The 20,195-nt window shown below is 38.2% G+C and overlaps 1 protein-coding gene across 3 annotated transcripts; it reads right to left on the bottom strand.

Annotated features, from left to right (window-relative positions):
* Positions 1–535: 535 nt before the first annotated feature.
* Positions 536–19,947, bottom strand: asap2b (ArfGAP with SH3 domain, ankyrin repeat and PH domain 2b). Of its 3 annotated transcripts, none has more exons than XM_027166256.2 (28): positions 19,471–19,947; positions 16,350–16,422; positions 14,006–14,151; positions 13,664–13,738; positions 13,506–13,555; positions 10,277–10,406; positions 10,115–10,200; positions 9,934–10,009; positions 9,753–9,839; positions 8,468–8,571; positions 8,296–8,365; positions 6,778–6,865; positions 6,628–6,676; positions 6,360–6,526; positions 5,979–6,112; positions 5,807–5,901; positions 5,499–5,688; positions 4,596–4,681; positions 4,327–4,442; positions 4,097–4,164; positions 3,092–3,199; positions 2,514–2,757; positions 2,311–2,403; positions 1,940–2,216; positions 1,766–1,824; positions 1,521–1,609; positions 1,146–1,261; positions 536–924 (listed from the first exon to the last, which is right to left on the bottom strand). In XM_027166256.2, exons 1-28 carry the CDS (start codon positions 19,594–19,596, stop codon positions 618–620), a joined length of 3,309 nt encoding a protein of 1,102 aa, XP_027022057.1. In that variant the 5' UTR covers positions 19,597–19,947; the 3' UTR covers positions 536–617. The 3 variants fall into 3 exon arrangements, with proteins under 3 accessions (XP_027022057.1, XP_047657668.1, XP_027022058.1); XM_027166257.2 differs by having other exon boundaries at positions 702–924; positions 1,142–1,261; positions 19,471–19,946; XM_047801712.1 differs by lacking the exons at positions 16,350–16,422; positions 19,471–19,947 and adding an exon at positions 15,640–15,749.
* Positions 19,948–20,195: the final 248 nt, after the last annotated feature.

Here is a 20,195-nt window from a genome sequence, read left to right as displayed (position 1 = left end):
GCGTGATGTTCATTCTCAATAGCCTGAAGAAAAATATGAACACATACTTCTCCTTCTCAAATAAAGCGAGACATTTGCACGATTTAATCCAGGTTTGGGTGACGGTTTTCATTCTAATCGAGCAGAAGCCATGTCTGAGTCTGTTGAAAACAAATCATTAGATTAAACAGGTGTGGCCTTTTTCTGTTAGTGTCTAGTGAAGTGCTCCATCAGAACTTTTATATTTGGCCTTGGTTAGTTCTGAAAGGAAATAACCCTGGTTGCGGACAGTAGATCAGTCAATTTTGTATATAACCATGGACCTATTGCCACCTGAATTAAAGGTTCACAAATACATCCAGGGGACATGCATGACATAAAGCAGAGTTTTTTAAGCTACCAAACTGAGGCCAATGTCATGGTCACAAGGTAACGACTTTGGAGGTCAACAAGAAAAATACGAGTTCTACTAGTTTCTATGGAAACCATACTGGTGGTCTTCTGCTTCTGTGCGGACCCTTCTATTTCGAGTATAATATCAGAAAAAACACTACTGTGAAAATGACAAAATATTTAATGACTGTGCAGTAACAGAGTTTACAGTAAACATGAAGAGTTACATGAGATTACAGGTTGCTCTACAACCAAAATCTGAAACATACTAAATAATCTTTAAACACCAGAATAGAAATCCAGCAGTTCTTTGGAGTAAATTGCTTGGGCAAGATAACTAACAATAAAAGGAAGCTTAAGTGATTAATTCCCTTCTTTATTGTATTAAACCTCAGAATGGGAACATGGCAGTATGTGAGATAAAATCCCAAACACTGCAGCAGCAGTTTCAGTGTCCAGCTCAGACCTTGGCTAATATCAGTCACTGATGAAGTGCACAAAAGAAACAGGGAAAGCTCCTCTTCTGGTTGGATCCCCTTCAATGTGCCCCACCTGAAAGATATACCACATCATTATCGGAGCGTCTGAGGTAAAACACTGGTGAATACATGGGTGTGTGTCTTGGTTCTGGTGTTGCTTAGTTAATACCTGGCTCCCTCCAACGCTTCAAATAAACCTTGTGTGTGTGTGTGTGTGTGTGTGTGTGTGTGTGTGTGTGTGTGTGTGTGTGTGTGTGTGTGTGTGTGTGTGTGTGTGTGTGTGTACTCACCCACCACTCTTTGTCCTCCTCTCCATCTACTATGATCACCTCTCCCTCACTGAATGTCAGCTCATCTGAGTTATCAGCCACACACTTGTAGATAGCTTTCACACGCTTAAGTTTATTTTTCTAACACACACAAACACACACATTACTTTTCACTTTCTTTTACTTTGAGTGTTCTCAGGTTATGCTGAATACTTTATAACACTCAGCTCATATGTAACTTATAATAGCCTTAAAAAACTCATAAGAGAATGTGCATATTTGTAATTTAAATATATTTTAAATAACACAAGAAAAAGTGTCTGGATGCTTATTTTCTCCTCTGTATATTGTTGCGATAAATGGGTGTGAGACCGGTGAGTCTGTTGCTGAACTGACTTACAGTTTGTGGCCCTCTATGTTTAGGGACAGGAGGTGGAGCAGGGGGTGATGGTGATACAGAACTCGGTGCTGACTGGGAAGAATCTTTTTCTGTACATAAATGTAAGGAAATAAAGAAATTACACATAAAAATAATACAAATAAGAATCAATACAACATAGTTTCTGATACACAATGCAAAATGTCCTAATATCTAAGCAAAAATATGAACATATCTAATGAATGGTCTTTAGATTTGAAACCTACCGGTTGTTTCATCCGGCCTAGATCTAACTGGTTGCAGTTTGGGAGCTTTTTTCTCAGTTCTGAAATCATAAATTTAAGTGAAATTGTTTCAGGGTATAAAATACTAAGCAGCATTTGATATTTCAGGAAAAGGTGTGTGTGCATGTGTGAGTGTTTGCATATGTGTGAACTTACCCTGGGATAGGTTTGAATGTAGGGACTCTGGGCTGTATTGGTACAGTTGGTGGTCTTGGTTTGAATGGAGGTGGAGGCATTGGAGGAGGAGGGGGCACTGGAATAAGTGGTGGGGCAGTGGGAATAGTGGGAGCAGGAGGCTTCTGAACATTGGGCAGGACTGGCAATGGGGGCAGAGGAGTATTCTTTGTTTGGATCTTTAGTTCCGGGATATTCGGCTTCTTAACAGCTGGAGGAGGAGGAGGAGGAGGAGGAGGTGGCGGAGCAGGAGGAAGAACTAAGGGAGAGTTATCACCAGTTTGAGAAACACCATACTGTATTAGATCACTCAGCTCAGCTAAAACTTAAATACCACGATTCCAGTCACTTACCATAGACGTTGCTGTCTGGGCTGGACGGATTGGGAGGGTCTGAAGAGGATCGTTGCCTCCCAACTGTCTCCTTAGACTTCCAGCTGGCAATTCCTGAAATGACAACATACAAATGTTGTATGCTGTATACATTCTTATTAATAATTCATATTCACCATGTACTGTATAAGTACTGTATGTTTTAGAATCACCCAGATGCTTACCCATGACTGGGTTGCGTGGAGGGAACTGTGGTATGGGGACAGTGAGTATGTTAGAAGGAGGGGGACTGAGATCCATCATGGTGCCGTAGGTCTCGTTACACATCATGCTGGGGATGAAGCTTCTCTGCTTTTCCCGGACAGCGTTGACCACATCCCGGGCCAGGGCAGTCATGTTGGGTTGCATCGAGGTGTTGCCTGGGATAAAGCAGCTTACAGGACGCTCATCTCGCTTCTGAGGGATCGGCTACACCAAATGGAAGGACAAAATGTTCAAATACAGTTGTTGCACACTGTGTACAATAAATATCTCAATATTATCCAATAAATTCTTAATAATACTTGTATAACAGAGGAACTGTATGCATGAATGAGAACACTGTAACAAATTATATCTTAGCAAGTGAAGTTACAATAGTACAATATGTATAGAAATAGGTTTAATAGTTTTTTTTTTTGGTTTTGGTCTAAAAACCTTTTAATGATTAGTTTAATAATCTTAATCTTAAAATTTTATTCAATATATTTTAACTTTCTACAATGTCATATTTAGCAGTGAAAAGCATTATGGCCTTGTGCACCTTGTCCTCCATTTCATCGTCACTCTCATCCAGGTCTTCATTGTGCAAGCACCACTCATACTCCACATGCACATGGACATTAAACTTGCCAGTCTGTGCCTGTGTCAACTGCCACAGAGAGTTAGAGAGGAAATCAGCAATGACCCATGACATTTATTTGCATTAAAATGCTTTCGCTACCCAAATATTTTCTTTGGTGATATGATATGAATACTTGATATAGTGGTTCCATAATAACGCTCTTAAACAACTGACAAAACACGCTGTCCTTGAGTCTATGTGGGTTTCTTCCAGGTGCTCATTGGCCAATCATGTTGTAGCAATGCCTGGACAGGTTACGTTAGGAAAACTGTCACCTGATCTAATGATTTGTGATGGTAGGGTCAGAATTTGGTCAAGAGGCGTGTATTGTTGGCACCACCACTCTGTGTCAGGCCTTTGGCAGTGGTGGCACACATAACATCACATAGCATTTTCATTGCCGCCGTCCAACTTGCTCATTACGGATAGATGTTAGAGATATATAGTAACGTAATTTTAAACTTTACATTTTTTTCTGTTTCTACACTTCTGTTAAGCTGCTTTGAGACAATGCGAATTGTTAAAAGTGCCATATTAATTAATTGAATTGAACCCATCCTAGTATGATGTTCCTAATAAAGTGACCAGTGAGTGTATGCCAATTTGTATACAGTGTATTTTTTTCGCACTATATTGAGTCATTCTGTTATTCAGTTCATTATCCATAACTGCTTTACATGGTACACATGAGAAGGTTAAGATGCCAGTACACCTACAGTTGAAAATTGGGGAAATGAGTCCATTGCTGAAGGAAAACCATGTACCCAATAACCATACCATGTACCCAAGTGACATACCCAAGTGACATACTACACACTACACATTATTCATCAGGATTAAAATATTGTATTGATTCTGTACTGTTTGTGCTCAATCCCAAATGTATATTGTTTTCTTAAAATACATTTGAAAACATGATCCTACCAGCTCCTCACACTGTGTGTGCTTCATCCTCCTGGCAACATCCAGTGGTGTCTCTCCAGCTTCATTGGCTAGAGACATTTAAAGTGTATTAGTTTAGGATTGTCTATTTATTGTTTTCTTGTATGATGCCAAGGGGTGCAGGAATAACAATATACCAGACTTCACTTAAAAAACACACAAACCACTCTGATTGAGTTTATTTTCATATGAATCCAGATGTTAGATCTTACTCATGGCAACAGAGGCTTTGCTCCTCAGTAAAAGTTTCAGACACTCGCTGTTGTCTGTCAGGCAGCAGTAATGAGCTACTGTGCTTCCTTTTACAGTTTGTTTGTCCAGATTCCCACTGCAAAATCACACACACACACACACACACACACACACACACACACACACACACACACACACACACACACACACACACACACACACACACAAATGCCTTGTGTAACATAAGAACCACAGTAATGTCTTTTTATTCTTGATCAGCCTGTCATACCTGTTCTGGACAAGGAAGTCTACAATATGGAGGGAGTTTCTGTCAACTATTCGTACGGCCAGATGTAGCGCTGTCTCACCCTGCTCCTGTAAGAGCATTGACAGACATCAATGAGAAAAGCCAATAAGTGCAAGAAGTTTTTTTAGTTGTGAAATTAAACATTGGTTATACTGTATTACACAACAAATCAGATTAACATTCAAAGCAGTGCTTCCTCCTTTTCTATTTCTCAACAAGAGTGACTCAGCTGCCCAGCTGTTTCACATTAGGGCTTTAAGGTCTCTATTTTCATGCATGCACAAGTGTAATTTTGTCTATCACTGCTAGCTTATTGCAAGTTTGTTTGGGCACGAGGCACGTTCACTATTTGCTTTGTGACTCATTTAGCTTTTTGTGGTTATATGAAACACACCTGTTCTGGTGCAAGTAAAGCAATACAACATGGGGATGTGTTAGTCGAATATTAATGGTACAGCTGCATTTTTAATACTCACTATATATGTAAATATTGTGCTTGCCTTAATTGCTGCAGGGACCTTGTTAATGCCAGTTCAATGAAAACAGTAAAGTCTTTCAAACACACTGAGCATTGTTCCATTTCTTACAACACACACAAAAGTATCCGAGAAGACAGACACCATATTTTCATTATTTTGACCACTAACATATCAACATGAAAACTACTGTGTTCTATTAAATCTACGTAACTGTACATAATAACTGAAAAGTCACAAAAGTGACTTTAGATTCTTAAGGGAAGTGATTTGTTGAACCTTGCAGCCTTGTAACATCCTTTAATAATAATGTTCATTTGAATCCAATAACTTTTTACACTTGTACCGGTCTTTGACTTATTATTACCAAAAGTCATTAAAATACTAAAGTCTCCACTATTTAACTCACGTGTTCACTGGCCATAGGGAAGGTCTCGGTCAGGTCCACTCCATCTGCGTACACCTGCAGCAGGGAGAAGATGTCACGGCTCTTCACAGCTTCATACAGACTGCGCAGTTTGGCAGTCGCATCAGTACGTCTGCGCTGAGCAAAGCGCTTCTCTATGTATTTAGCTGTGATGAAATCTTTGCGGCTCTGCCTGAAGGATTGATAAAATAATTCAACAATCGGCTGTGTAAACAATGCTCAGTTCAAAGATTTAGTGCATGGTTTCATGGTTTAAGAACAGAAATCCCTGATAGATTCCTGTGACTCACATGTCACTAGAGGGGTTGGGTTTGGCTATTTCTTCCCCTGATAGTTTTGCCTCCATGATGTCATTGAAGCCTGCATTTCCCACATTCCTTGCCAGCTGTGGAGTGATTTGAAAGATTTAGACACTTTTCAGTAATGTTCTATTGCCAAATTTAGCACGTTATCAAGACTCACCAAGAGTTCAGATGTTCCCAGCACATCTAAAGTCAGAGACTGTATTCTGGAGTAATGCACCCCCATTTCCCGATGGATACCCGAGCATTCGATGCAGATCAAAATGCCCAGGTTAGTGGACAGCCAAGTTGGATCTGTGATGATAACATATATGTTACTTTACAGTTGAGTGAAAAAGTTTGTTTAGAATAATTCTTTATAGTTGAAACTAAGCCATACACTCTCACAAAAATATACACATATAAACCTATATGCTTTTTCTACAGACTTCAATTATGTACTTACTACAATTTCATAGTAAGTCAATTATTCAGCAAATGACCTGAAGGTAAGTGGGAAGTTTCTAGTAGCAGGAGAAGGAGGATAAAATAAAGCACTTACTTGGAGCTCCACAGTCACAGCATACATCGTTGCCACTCATCCTCTTCACTTCACACACGATGGCTTTGCTAAGCTCCTGCACGATATTGTTCTCGCCCTCATCCTGCTCCCCTTTAAATGCATTGTTCAGAGCCTCTTCTTTACTGTTCTGCAGCACAGACACCCATCTGCAAGAGGTTTAAAACTAGTAAGCAACACTCATCCTAGTATCATCATAAAGACGTTTAATTCTGTTTCTCCATCTAAAAATCTGCACACTGAAACTCACTTTTGACATTCAGATTCATCTTCTGCCTGAAAATGATATGTACGGTCATCTGTTGCAACACAGAGGAGATATAACAGGAAGGTAACTTTCCAAAACTAATGTCATTTGTGGACAGCAAATTGAACCTTTAATACTGTGCTTGTGACTCACGGGAGATGAGATCAAAGCTCTTCTTTTCCTCAAGATTGCATTTCACTTGGCAGGTTAACAGGTTGAGTTTGGCTGGTGGTGTGTTCGCCTATAAAGAAATAAAGATGCAATAAACCGGAGCACAATATAGCCACTAGAAGAAGAGTAAATCTTATAGCACAGTATTTTTTTTCTACACATATCCAGCTTATGAAGTTGGGGTCAGAGCATTGCATCAGTCATGTTACAGCACCACTAGAGCAGAGATGGTTAAGGGCCTTGCTGAAGCGCCCAACAGTGGCAGCTTTCCGATCAAAAACCCAGAGCTTTACCCATTTGAGCCACCAGTGCACCACAGCTGTGGTGGTAATTATGCATTTATGCAAGAATTCCTGATTAATCTAAATCGGTAGCCCATTAATTTTTTTCTTGTTTGTATGTTGTTAGAAAATGCCACACATTTCACCAAGTTTACTGAAGAACATCAAAATGAGTACTGTTAAATAGTTCAAACAGTATATAGACTGAATGACTGCATTTTTCCTGTATTTTCATACCATTAGCACTGAGGAAGCCATGTAATTTTACACTGTAACATGTAGGGCACCAGAACAAGCCTAGCCAAAAAATAAAGTTTGTGAGTCTCAGAAATTAGATTCCACAGCAGGATCTTACTAATCTGACTTTTTCCCCCTTAATAGAATGAGAAGCCTTGGTGTATCGCTGCTATTCCTCCAAACCAAGAGGAGCCAGTTTGTTTAATTTACAAGAATACCACATGGTCATCTCACATGAGAGCTGTACCGGGCACATTCCAATGGACAGACCGCTGGGGCTAGAGCTCACAGTTGGCTTGGGAATGTCTGGGGATCCCCCAGGAGGAGCCAGGAATAAAATATCTAGTCAGGGATGGACAGGTTTGGGCTGATCTTCTCAGCTCACAGTGGCCTACAGTTGGCACTGTGACCCCTCCATTAAAAGTAGAAGTGAATGAATGAAATAGTTAGTAAAATTATTTATTTATTTCAACCCTTGAAATAAGGGTTGAAATGAGCCCTTTTGAGCCCTTTTCCAGGGCATTTCATTTACAGCACTCGGCAGACACCCTTATCCAGAGCGACTTACATTTAATCTAATTTTATACAATTGAGAAATTGAGGGTTAAGGGCCTTACTCAGGGGCCCAGCAGTAGCCACTTGGTGGACCTGAGATTTGAACACATAACTGTCCAATCAGTAGGCCTTAGACAATGAGCCAGCCCATTCTCACACTAACATGTAATGGTGTTGGACCATTAAAAACATGTATGTATCAAAACAAAGCCCATTTTATTTTGTTGGCATTAATTAAATGGTTAAAGCTGATGCCTGTATTCCACACTTCACTGGTATTTGACACCTCTGCTCGAGCTCTTCCTGGCTGATTCAATAAATGCAGAAGCTTAAAACAACAAATTCCTGATTTAATAAAGTGAATTGATAAGAAGAAGACATTTTTGGAAGACAAATTCTGAACAAATGGATCAAACTTTTTTCTTACTGTTCCATGGCAAATGGTCAAATATCCACCTTTCACTGAGCACTTCCTTTTCTGCCACACCTTCCGCAGCCTGAAAACATCCCAAAGATAAAGAGACAATTTGGGTTAATTTATCCTCAAATGGAAATATCTACCTAAAAGTCTTTAATAGTGTTTAAATCATTTTCCTCACCCTTCGCTGCGTTTGGAGAGCATCCCAGAGAGTTCTGTACCATCAGCCTTGTTACCTTGCAGCTGGTGGAGACTGTAGCCTAAGCTCTGTTTGTTCTGAGAGTCCTGACAAAAAACAATCACTTAAATTAGGGCTTTCAAAACATTCTTTTACCTTCTTTACCTCATCTAATATGAGACAAATCATCTACTGTCCTATGTTTACACGCATTTCCGATTTGCATTCAGAATTGGAATTTTTAATAGGTGATTTTTGGAAATGACATCATGCATATAAGTGATACTATAGATCCCTGATGAAAACCAACAACAATGTCACTTTATTTTAAAACCAGAGAGACAGTTCATGTGTTTAATGGTTGTATAGATGTTATTATAATTAAAATGGACAAAAAATGGCCAACATGTTAAAATACTAATATAGGAACTTTTAAATATTTTTCCTGAATGCTATGCAAATGTTGTCTTTCTCCTTCCACTATTTATCTGTGTCTTTGTGTCTGTTTCTTAAGCATCAATGACCATTTTCTTTGTTTAATCACAGTAACGACATGATAAAAAAAATCTTGGGATTTAATGATAACTGTTTTTTTTTTCTTTATTTAAGCTATTTCTTTATGTGTCTGAACACTTGAGCATTAAACATATGTTGCGCTATATCAGTAGGCCAAGAAAAGACCATAGCTAGCCAAAATTTAAACAAGTCCTAATGAAGACGAGACCAAATAAGGTTTGAATCCAAGTGAATGCAAGAATAATTTAAGCCTGAGGCCAAAAAACATAAAACTCTTTGCAGAGGCCAAGCCTTTACTTTATTAGTTTCTTTCATACATTGTGCCAATAATTAGGTCACATTTTCTATAAGAAGGAAACAATCTTTAGTCAAAGTGAAAACATAATTTTTAAAAAGATCAATACCACATTTAGCAAGAATACTGCCAAAGACAGAGACTCAGCAGAAATGCCAATAAGTTGCAAGTCAGTAAAGAAATTGTCTCAAGACTGGACTTGAGCCCTACAGCCCTAGATATCAGACACCGTAATAATAAAGCTTAAATAATATATTTATATATAGAGTCAGATGGGACTGAAACAGAGATACTAACTTTTGAGTTTGCCAATAAAAATAACTATTTCCTCTGCGTTAAGGCCTGGTATTGTTAAAAGGAAACCCCCTTAAAAGTAATTGTGTTTTGTCCATAAACTGCAAAACAGACAAACACTTTTTCTCACAGAAGCAAAGGGAGTTTAGAGCTCTAGAACTATAATAAAACGATGAACCTCACATCTTTTTGTTCTGCTTGTATAGAAGACTTCAGCATATCTCGAAGCTGAATCAGCTGCTTCTTTTCTCCTTCTTGTGCTTGTTTAACCTTTTCCATAGAAAGAAAGATTCCAATGAAACATTAGATGAATTAAAACAAAGATGTTAAGATGTTAGATAAATCAGGAAAATCCCAAACTCACCCCTAATAAGTCCGTGGACAGTTTTTCCAAGGTTGGTTTAAGATTCTCGACAACTTTTAACCCATCCTGAAAGAAACTAGACAGAGAAAGCACTTGATGTCTCATTTCAACATGTCTCATGGAGCATTCACAAAACTATCTGCTTTATTGTTTTGTTTCGGTGAACATTTAAAACACTTACTTGCACTGGGCATGAAAATATTTAATGAGGTTCTGCACCAAGTCAACCCCCTTCCTGATTTTGATTTCATTCACTTTGATGAGATACTGCAATAAAAAACAGCCTTCAGTCTCCTAAACAAAGCCTGCCACAGCTGGCTGAAAAGTGATCCACATCCCTCACCTCACACATCTGGAGCTGAAAGGCTCGTCTCTCTTTTTCCATCTCCTCAGCGATCTCTCCTCCACTGACCTCTGTCCTTATCATCCCATGCTGCTTGGCATGCTCCCGCTTCTCTTTTTCAATCTTATTACTGCCACAAGAGAAGCAGAATTAGTACATTTAGATTTATTCTTGTTACAGACCAAACCGAAAGCAATTTAGTAACAAACATATATCTGGTTGTTGTGCAACCATGTTTAATGTCTAAACAATTAGAACTTAATGTCAACAGTATAAACAGATATGTCTGAAATACACTTACTGTAGGATGCTAAAGAAAATTATTTGATTTTATAAGGAGATTATTTCAGATATTTGACCTTGACCATGAGTGGATCACTTCCAAATACTAATCACTAATCACTTGCTATGTTCCATGTAAATCCTAATATATACAGTATAACCACTCGCTTTTAACACTCATAACTAGTAGCTAGCTTGTTATTACATTTATTATTAATCATCATTTATAAAGATTAAAAATAATCAATGTTGTTTGAATTCGCTGTAGTTCATCTTTTGTAGAAAATCAAAAGATGAGCTGTTTATTTGACCGTTTATTGACTGTTTATGAGCTGTTTATTCTGACACAAATCAGAAACACTGTTATTTTTAATCTTTAATGTTTATTTTGCTCAACATACCCTTGGCAGTAGCACTTTTTAAAAATGTCTTTCTATAGCACCTTTAGTCCTCATTACAGTGGTACAAGAAAGTACTACAAGTAAAAATGAAAACAGTGTTTGAGGTAACTTAAGGTATGTACTGTTTGTTCCCTCTTTTCAGTATTTGCCCGCGTTTAATCATTTTTTGCCCCAGGCTTGCTCTGATTGGATGTAGGAAGTGAGCCAAAATGAGAGGAAGAAATATAACTGAACTTTCAGAAAACTGAACTGATCAGCACCATCAACACACTTTCACATGACTTTCTCATATTATCCTATGCAAATCTGCTTCTTCCATTTGTCTCACGGCGCCGAGCAAAACAATGCAATGCAGCACAGACAGTGAATTTGAGGCTACACATAAAAGCCACATGACCAGTGTTGTTTGTTCAAGGCACAGCTCCAGAGCATGATAAGCAGTGCAATAGGTCCAATTCAAAGGTCTGAAATGACACTGACATAACAATACATACCTTACATAATCTTAAATTAAATATTGAATACAATATACAGTGCCTTGCAAAAGTATTCATACCCACTGAACTTTTCCACATTTTGACAAGTTACAACCACAAAGAAAAATGTCTTTTATTGGGATTTTATGAAGTAGACCGAAAGAAAGTGGCACATAATTGTGAAGTGGAATGAAAGTTATAAATGGTGTCCAAATTTTTTTTTACAAATGAATATCTGAAAAGTGTGGTGTGCATTTGTATTCAGCCCCCTTTACTCTGATACCCCTAACTAAAGTCCAGTGAAACCAACTGCCTTGAGAAGTCACCTAATTAGTAAATAGAGTGCACCTGTGTGTAATTTAATCTCAGTATTATAAATTAATATCCTAAGCCTTCACCACAGAGCACTGTACAATCCATCATCCGGAAATGGAAAAAGTATGGCACAACTGCAAGCCTACCAAGACATGGCCGTCCACCTAAACTCACAGGCCTTGCAAAGAGAGCATTAATCAGAAAAGCAGCCAAGAGGCCCATGGTGACTCTAGAGGAGGTGCAGAGATCCACAGCTCAGGTGGGAGAATCTGTCCACAGGACAACTATTAGCTGTGCACTCCACAAATCTGGTCTTTGTGTAAGAGTGGCAAGAAGAAAGCCATTGTTGAAAGAAAGCCATAAGACATCCCATTTGCAGTTTGCGACAAGCCATGTGGGGGACACAGCAAACATGTGGAAGAAGGTGCTCTGGTCAGATGAGAACAAAATTGAACTTTTTGGCCAAAATTCAAAATGTTATGTGTGGCGGAAACCTAACACTGCATATCAACCTGTTCATCATGTTGTGGGAATGCTTTTCTTCAGCAGGGACAGGGAAGCTGGTCAGAGTTGATGGGAAGATGGATGGAGCTAAATACAGGGCAATCTTAGATGAAAGCCTGTTAAAGTTTGCACAAGACTTGAGACTGGGGCAGAAGTTCACCTTCCAGCAAAGACAATGACCCTAAACATACATCCAGAGCTACAATGGTATGGTTTAGATCAAAGCATATTCATATGTTAGAATGGCCCAGTCAAAGTCCAGACCTAAATCCAATTGAGAATCTGTGGCGAGACGTGAAAATCGCTGTTCACAGACGCTCGCCGTCTAATCTGACTGAGCTTGAGCTATTTTGCAAAGAAGAATGGGCAAAGATTTTTAGATGTGCAAAGACATACCCCAGAGACATACCCCAAAAGACTTAAAATGTGAAGTGACATACGGCTAAGTACGGTGACCCATACTCAGAATTTGTTCTCTGCATTTAACCCATCCAAAGTGCACACACACAGCAGTGAACACACACACCGTGAACACACACCCGGAGCAGTGGGCAGCCATTTATGCTGCGGCGCCCGGGGAGCAGTTAGGGGGTTCGGTGCTTTGCTCAAGGGCACCTCAATCGTGGCCGGCCCGAGACTCGAACCCACAACCTTCGGGTTACGAGTTTCGGTATTGACTCAGTGGGGGTGAATACAAATGCACGCCACACTTTTCAGATATTTATTTGTAAAAAAAAAATTGGACACCATTTATCATTTTCCTTCCACTCCACAATTATGTGCCACTTTGAGTTGGTCTATCACATAAAATCCTAATAAAATACATTTTTGTTTGTGGTTGTAAGGTGTCCAAATGTTAAAAAGTTTAGTAGGTATGAATACTTTTGCAAGGCACTGTAATTAACATTCATGGTTAATGGCTCAAGCTTGAACTATAACCACAACAGTTTTCAAGCATTTTCCGAAGCAGGAAACCACAGAATACTAGATCACTATTATAACCACAGTGTCCTCATTCTACAGAATACAATTTATTAAGGTCTATTACAAATAACATCTCATGGTCTAATTTTTATCTAAGTCATTCTTTTAAACTGACAAAATGCTGTGCTGAAACCAGGCATAAATGTAATGCTTATATCTAAGCTCATAATCTTCTTACCTAAAAAAAAAGCACACTTAAAAAAAAAGCACACTTAAAAAAAAACAGCAAGCCATGGAAGCACACATGTGTCGAAGGGTGATGCTTACAATTTGGTCTCATAGTCCTTGCAGACTTTATCGAAGGTCTTCTTTAAATCCTAAGGACACAAATAAATCACAAACAAAAGGATAATTATTGAATATTATTAATATTGATATTAGTAGTAGTATTTGTAGTAATAGTAGTTGTAGTTCAGCTTTCATACCCCTTTCACTCCTTTCAGGTCTCCTTTCAACAGACTGTCTAAAGGAAAGGTGATGATGTTGTTCATATTCTGTAGCTGTGAACACAATATTTTGTTTCGAATTATTTTAAGACAAGAAAGCCTAGCAGGTCTGTAGCGTGACCCGCTATGCAAATAATAAACCTATACTACTATGCAATGAATAAATCTGCTAATCTTTTGTTTTCTTCAGGGTTTGACACATTATCTAGCTGTGACCAAAGAAAAGACAGGTATCCTATTAACACTGGCCTTCTATTGTAAAGCAATACAAAGAGTTTCCAGGCTAAACAGAGATAGGAAGAGAGATAGCGAGAGACTCACTAAGTTCTTAAAGAGTGCTGTGAGTTCTTTGGTGAAAACAGCAAACTTGAGGAATGCCGATGCCACATCCATGTTGTCTCTACTCACACACGCCTCCCCAAACCTCTCCAGAGACTGAATGTACTGATCTTCATTCTCCACATGAGCTAAAGTAAAATACACACACATATACACATCATATACACATTGTGAGCTGTGTACTTTTACTAATGGCTCACTAAACACATTAATGTATTAATATGCCCTCAGTATAAAAGGGATAATCCAATAAATCTATTACATTCCAGCCAAGGTACAAAAAGACAAGTAATATTTATACTGTAGCTCTGAACTGTGAACATTGCTCTGTGTTGTATAAAGTTACTGCTGCTTCCTGTCGTATTATATTCCACACATCCAGTCATCCATCTGACTGTAAACTGTTTCATGTGGTACATGAGGAAACTTAAAAAAAAATCTTATATAGCATTACTAAAAATTCAGCCTCTGGGACTGTTTAAACTCCTACAAAAACAGACGTCAACAAAAATTCAGCTGCTGAGATTTTTTTTCATTTGGATATGTCAAAAGTTAAAACACCAAATTTCTTTTAACATTTAAAGCAAATGCATGTTTCATGGAAATGTCAAACAATGAGATAATAAAATCTTCTAATTATTACAAATGATCCTCATAAAACAACAATTTCTCACATATTTCTCCCAGCGTGAGCCACAATCCCGTTATCACATGGATCTCTTTCAAACTTTTCACAAAGCTTGAGAACAAAAATTAAGTCATTATAGAGGGGATAAAGTCTTTTTGCATGTCAGGACTCTGTCTAAAACACTAAAGAGAGAGAGAGAGAAAGAGAGAGAGAGAGAGAGAGAGAGAGAGAGAGAGAGAGAGAGAGAGAGAGAGAGAGAGAGAGAGTAAGACAGAACAGGAATGAAAGTCTTGTTGAGACAAGAAGTCATGAGTAAAGGCAGTGTGAAAGGTATGTGTAGAAAACTTGCAACCCTTCTTCTTCCCACTTGACTAGAGTAACTGAATCTTTTTGGATTTGTATACAAAATAACCTGTCCAATTGATTGTTACAAAAATATATGTACCACCAAGCCACACATTCAGGATTGTAAAACTTAACATGACTAGTACAGTAAAAAAAGAACGGTTTCCTAATCATTTACTCACTCACTCACACACTGACCCGCTCACTCACTCACCTTCAGTAACCACTTCAACCTGGTCAGGCTTAGTGTGGTTCCCAGGAACATTGAACATGAGTTGGGAATACACACTAGCACTATTATGAACACACATATTCTTTCCCGCATTTTCACCTACGAGCAATTTACAATCCATCTACTGAAATGATGGGAAGAACCCAGAGAACCTGGTAGAACCCATTATAGACATGGAAAGAATGTTTACTTTATTTATGGAAAGCTGCAACCAATATGGGTCTGAATTAATTATTAGTAATAACCAACTATCAATATAACTATGAAAAAGATTAAGCTCCAAGTTCCTGATTTTATGCATACTTTGTCGACCACATAAGAGTTTTATACTGGTATTAGCGGGTGAACTCTCTCTCATGTCTTTAACACCTTATTGTGAAAGAAATGAGTTTAACACTATGTTTAACATACGTTCAAGGTAGAACTCTTGAAGGTTTCCGTTCACATCCACAGGATTTATACTACAAGGGAAACTCCTTTGAGATTCTGCTCCATGTTGACATGATTGCATCTTGCAGTTCCTGCGGATCATGTTCAGTTGTACCATCATGCTGCATGTCTCCTGTTCTACCACATTCTAAAATGCTTAGGTTTGGATAGTATTACGTATTTCTGTTAACCGACAGCATGCAGTACATTACAATAAATAAAAGTACAAAGATTAATATATTAGATAGAGGCCATTAATAAGATAAAGAATATGAGGTTTGTAACTTATTGGATAATATGTCAAATGTCTTAAAAGTATTACAGTGGATGTTCTGTTTCTCTTGCTGTTATCCTATTTACACTCTTTTCTTAAGGCTGTATTTTTTCTTTCCTCTTTTCTGAGTTTTTTTTTAGGTTTGAAATGAATTTATATACAGGATTAATCTTTGTTATCCTATAACAAAAAAAATTCAGTTGTCTTCTTCCATTCTTCATCATGTCTTTAAGATATGTAAACCTTTTTTTGCTTAAATGAGTCTCTTCTATGAATACTAGTCTTTACACTTCTAATATATATATATCTACTTTATCTAGTTTAGTATTTTATCTAAACTGGGCATCTGCAGCAAACAGCTATCAGAGGAGCTTTATTAGAGGAACTGTTGAATACTGAATGTTCTTCTCATACTTACTTAGACCAGAGCTGTATATGGCCTTGACAGACTTCTTCATTTTGCTCAGAATACTCCGGTCTGCATCAAGAGCCTACAAAATACAAGGCACCATTTTTTAAATGGAAATCGATGCACACACATGCATACACACAACAAAGAAAGTAATTGGATTTGGAATTGAATTGAATTGAGTTGAATTGAAAGAAGGTAATGGTTTAGCTACAGTAGTGAATTCTCTCCAGCACAAAATGCCATCACGTGCATGTAGATTATATTCCTCAGGTGAGTCACACTCGGGGAATTCAGAGCTCAGACAAACTAAAGCTGCCATGAGAGAAAGCCCTACAGCTCATAAATATGGTTTATACAGCTCATCCCTAAGGCAATGCCACTTGCACAGAGCTACAGAGATTTTAGCAAACACACTCACCCTGGTCTGGTCAAAATCGCCAAGATCACACACACACGCGCGCGTGCGCGTGCACACACACACACACACACACACACACACACACACACACACACACACACACACACGCGCGCGCGCGCGCACACACACACACACACACACACACACATTCTGTTCTCCATTAACTGAAGCTGTTGACCTTCATCTGCATGATATTTTCCACTGCCAAATGATTGGCTGGTTGAATAATTGCATGGTTTAGAGGTGTGTAAATGATGTTGTCTCCTCTCAGTGTAGGTAAATGGGTCTAGATACAGACACTGAAAGCAGAATGAGTGCAAGCATGCTGTTGGGACTGAAAAGAAGAAGAAGAAGAAGAAGAAGAAGAAGAAGAAGAAGAAGAAGAAGAAGAAGAAGAAGAAGAAGAAGAAGAAGAAAAGGAGAGAGAGAGAGAGAGAGAGAGAGAGAGAGAGAGTAGGGCAGGTAAAGACAGACCCACAGCCTTAGGGGGACACATTTCATAAAATCCACACACAGGACAACGAGGCAGGTTTCAGCAAGACCCAACAGAACTGTAGAAAAACTGGAAAGGGGAGTGCTGTATGTCAGACAGGGGAACCTCCCTTACTCTCTATAAGTGGGATCTCAACAGAGCTCCCTATGGTCATGCGAATACAAACACCCTTAGTTTCACATCTTTTACTTACTTTAGAATCCCAGTCTTTACAATCTACCTGTCAATTTATCTATAACAAAATAACAACTATGCTCAAACAACTGAGAAAAGTCTGAGCACTTTTTACACAAGACGATAGATGTAGTCATGTTAATTTGGGCAAGTGAACTTTTATAGCGGATGTGTCCTTTTTATATTTTCACACACTCTATTTATATGTACTGCAAACCAAAGAAGCGCGCTTTCTCAATAGAAGTGTTACATGATATTGTTTCCAATGCTTCATCATGCACTTTCAACTACTACTTCAACTTAACATGGAATCACCAAAAGCGAAGTACCATTCAGAATAATACTGTTAATTCAAATGTATGGAGATGTAACTTCCTTATTCCAGTGGTTATTGTGTGTCATGACCTGAATCCTACAGTGTAATTACTGAAACCGATCTGTTAAAAACCTAGCATTGTTACACCATTGCCCTAATGGCATAATATTTGACAAATTGTTTACACACACACACACACACACGCACACACACACACATATATATATATATGAAATTATATTGAAATTGAAAGCTTCCTGACATTAATTATTTGTAGCCCACTACCCTTCATCCTTAGCCACAATGGTACAATGGTGTATCTAGCTTTTTAAACATGGGAAAGCAAAAACAGAGTGGAAGGGTACATTTGCAGAATTTTATTCCTTGATGCAAAATGAACAGCCACACAATATTGGCTTCATATTTGTTCACAAGATTTTGTATCCACAAACCACTTTAAATCTAAAAAATAAATCCCAGAGACTATCTTAGTACAGATCTATTTAATGAACATTGCTTAAATATGCTCTACATTTTAACATGTTAAGACCAAACTATACTTATTTATAGGCCTACTTGTGCTTAAATTATTAAAGTTTGGCTTAAAATCATGTAAATTAAGTTACCAGTCATAGCAAACTAATATTATTAGAACCCAGTAATAAATATAATAAATCATAATGATGGGCTAGGATTGATTAAAGACTACGCTTCACAGACCCCTGAGAGTCCCTGGACCCTACTTTGAGAAGCACTGCTATACAAGTACAGTATCTGACACCCTTATTGAGAGAAACATACATTTATTTCATTTTTTTATATAAAACTGAGCAGTTGAGGGTTAAGGGCCTTGCTCAAGGGTCTATCTGTCGCAGCTCGGTAGACCTGGGAATTGACCAGCCAACATCGTAACCACTGAGCTATCACTTCCCAAATGATTTATATTTACATTTCTGGCGTCTCACATTCATCTCTTTTAGACAACTAAGTTGAGGTTTAAAAAAAATATATCTGTAATTAAAGCAATGGGGCATCAACAGTGTCTTAGCATAACTGGACTAGGGTAAATTTACCACAGTGTCACTCAGTGTCAGTGCAGTTAAATGTGAAACGCACAGTGAAAGTGGAAGTTCAAACAGCTACTGATTTTCTTAGTGAAAAAGCCTAAGTCTGGTGACTGAAACTGCTTCTGTGTTATGTACAAATCATCGTAATAGTCTTCATTATTGTCTAAATGCATACTGAAATCTGACACCCAGCACAGCCTTCACATTCCTCTACTGCAGCCAGAAGAAAAACTGACAATCAGGACATTTGTATAGGAGCATTTGTCATTTCTTCCTAATAGACTATTCCATTTTATTCTGTAAAAAAAAAGTCAGTGCCCTAAAATGCAGTTCCCTACTGTTGTTCCATAGAAACTCCAGTCCTGATCTTATGTCCTAAACCTAGTTCTACGTCACAGAAGTTCTACTTTTGACTTTTGTGTATTACGGTGTATGTATATATACTTGTGTAGCTTAGAGTGGTGTTGTGTTGGACTATGGGCGAGGTTCACCTTACACAGCTTAGTAAACCTGTGGTTTCAAAGAAGGAAGTGATTTTCCTTTCCTCTCAGAGTTTAAACATTAGTGAATGACACCCTAGTAGTAAAGGAATGTTGTCTACAATGCTGTTAGTGTTTATTCTCTATAATAAACATTATAATCTGGACTGACTGGCTCACCTCCTCGAGTCCAGCCACTGTATTGCGACAATGTCCCATTCTGGTGGTGAAGATCGATGTTGTAGGAGCTTTATAATCCTCATGGGTGATGTCCATAAACTCAGACACTGTCAGCTGGTCCGGCATGATTTCTTTTAACAACGCTCAAAATAATAATAATTAAAAAAATGAATAAAACAGTAAAGAGGAAGAAGATCAGACTGCGATATGGACACAAGTTTAGAAAGTGAGTTAAGACAATTTGGTAGAGTTTTTAGTAAAAACAAACAAAAAAAAACAAACTAACAAAAAACAAACAAAAAACTACTGCTATCTAATACATAGGAGTAAATAAAAAAGTAACACTAAGGAACAATAAGAGTCTCTAAGGAGAAGTTAGAGATCTCCATCTTTGTTCCACTGATAATCCACCGCTGATCGATCGATCGATCTCTCTCTCTCTCTCTCTCTCTCTCTCTCTCTCTCTCTCACACACACACACACACACACACTTTCTCTATCTATCTGTTTTACTTTCTTAGACCAGAAGCAAATCCGCCCCAGTCAAATAAACTGACCAATAGGAAATCAGAGCGGTGTCAGACGGACCAATCACATGTTACTGTAAATGCATACGGGTTTATTATCACTATTTACCTGTATACAGATTTAGCCTACAGTGTAACAAATTGCACCGAAGTGTGGCGGAAATTCTTTAAGAAATGTTGGTGGAATAAAAGGTTTCA

Source organism: Tachysurus fulvidraco, chromosome 16 (assembly GCF_022655615.1).
Source record: "Tachysurus fulvidraco isolate hzauxx_2018 chromosome 16, HZAU_PFXX_2.0, whole genome shotgun sequence".
Classification (NCBI taxonomy): Eukaryota; Metazoa; Chordata; class Actinopteri; order Siluriformes; family Bagridae; genus Tachysurus; species Tachysurus fulvidraco.
The sequence above is the reverse complement of the archived record's forward strand: the minus strand, read 5'-3'. Positions and strand labels throughout refer to the sequence as shown.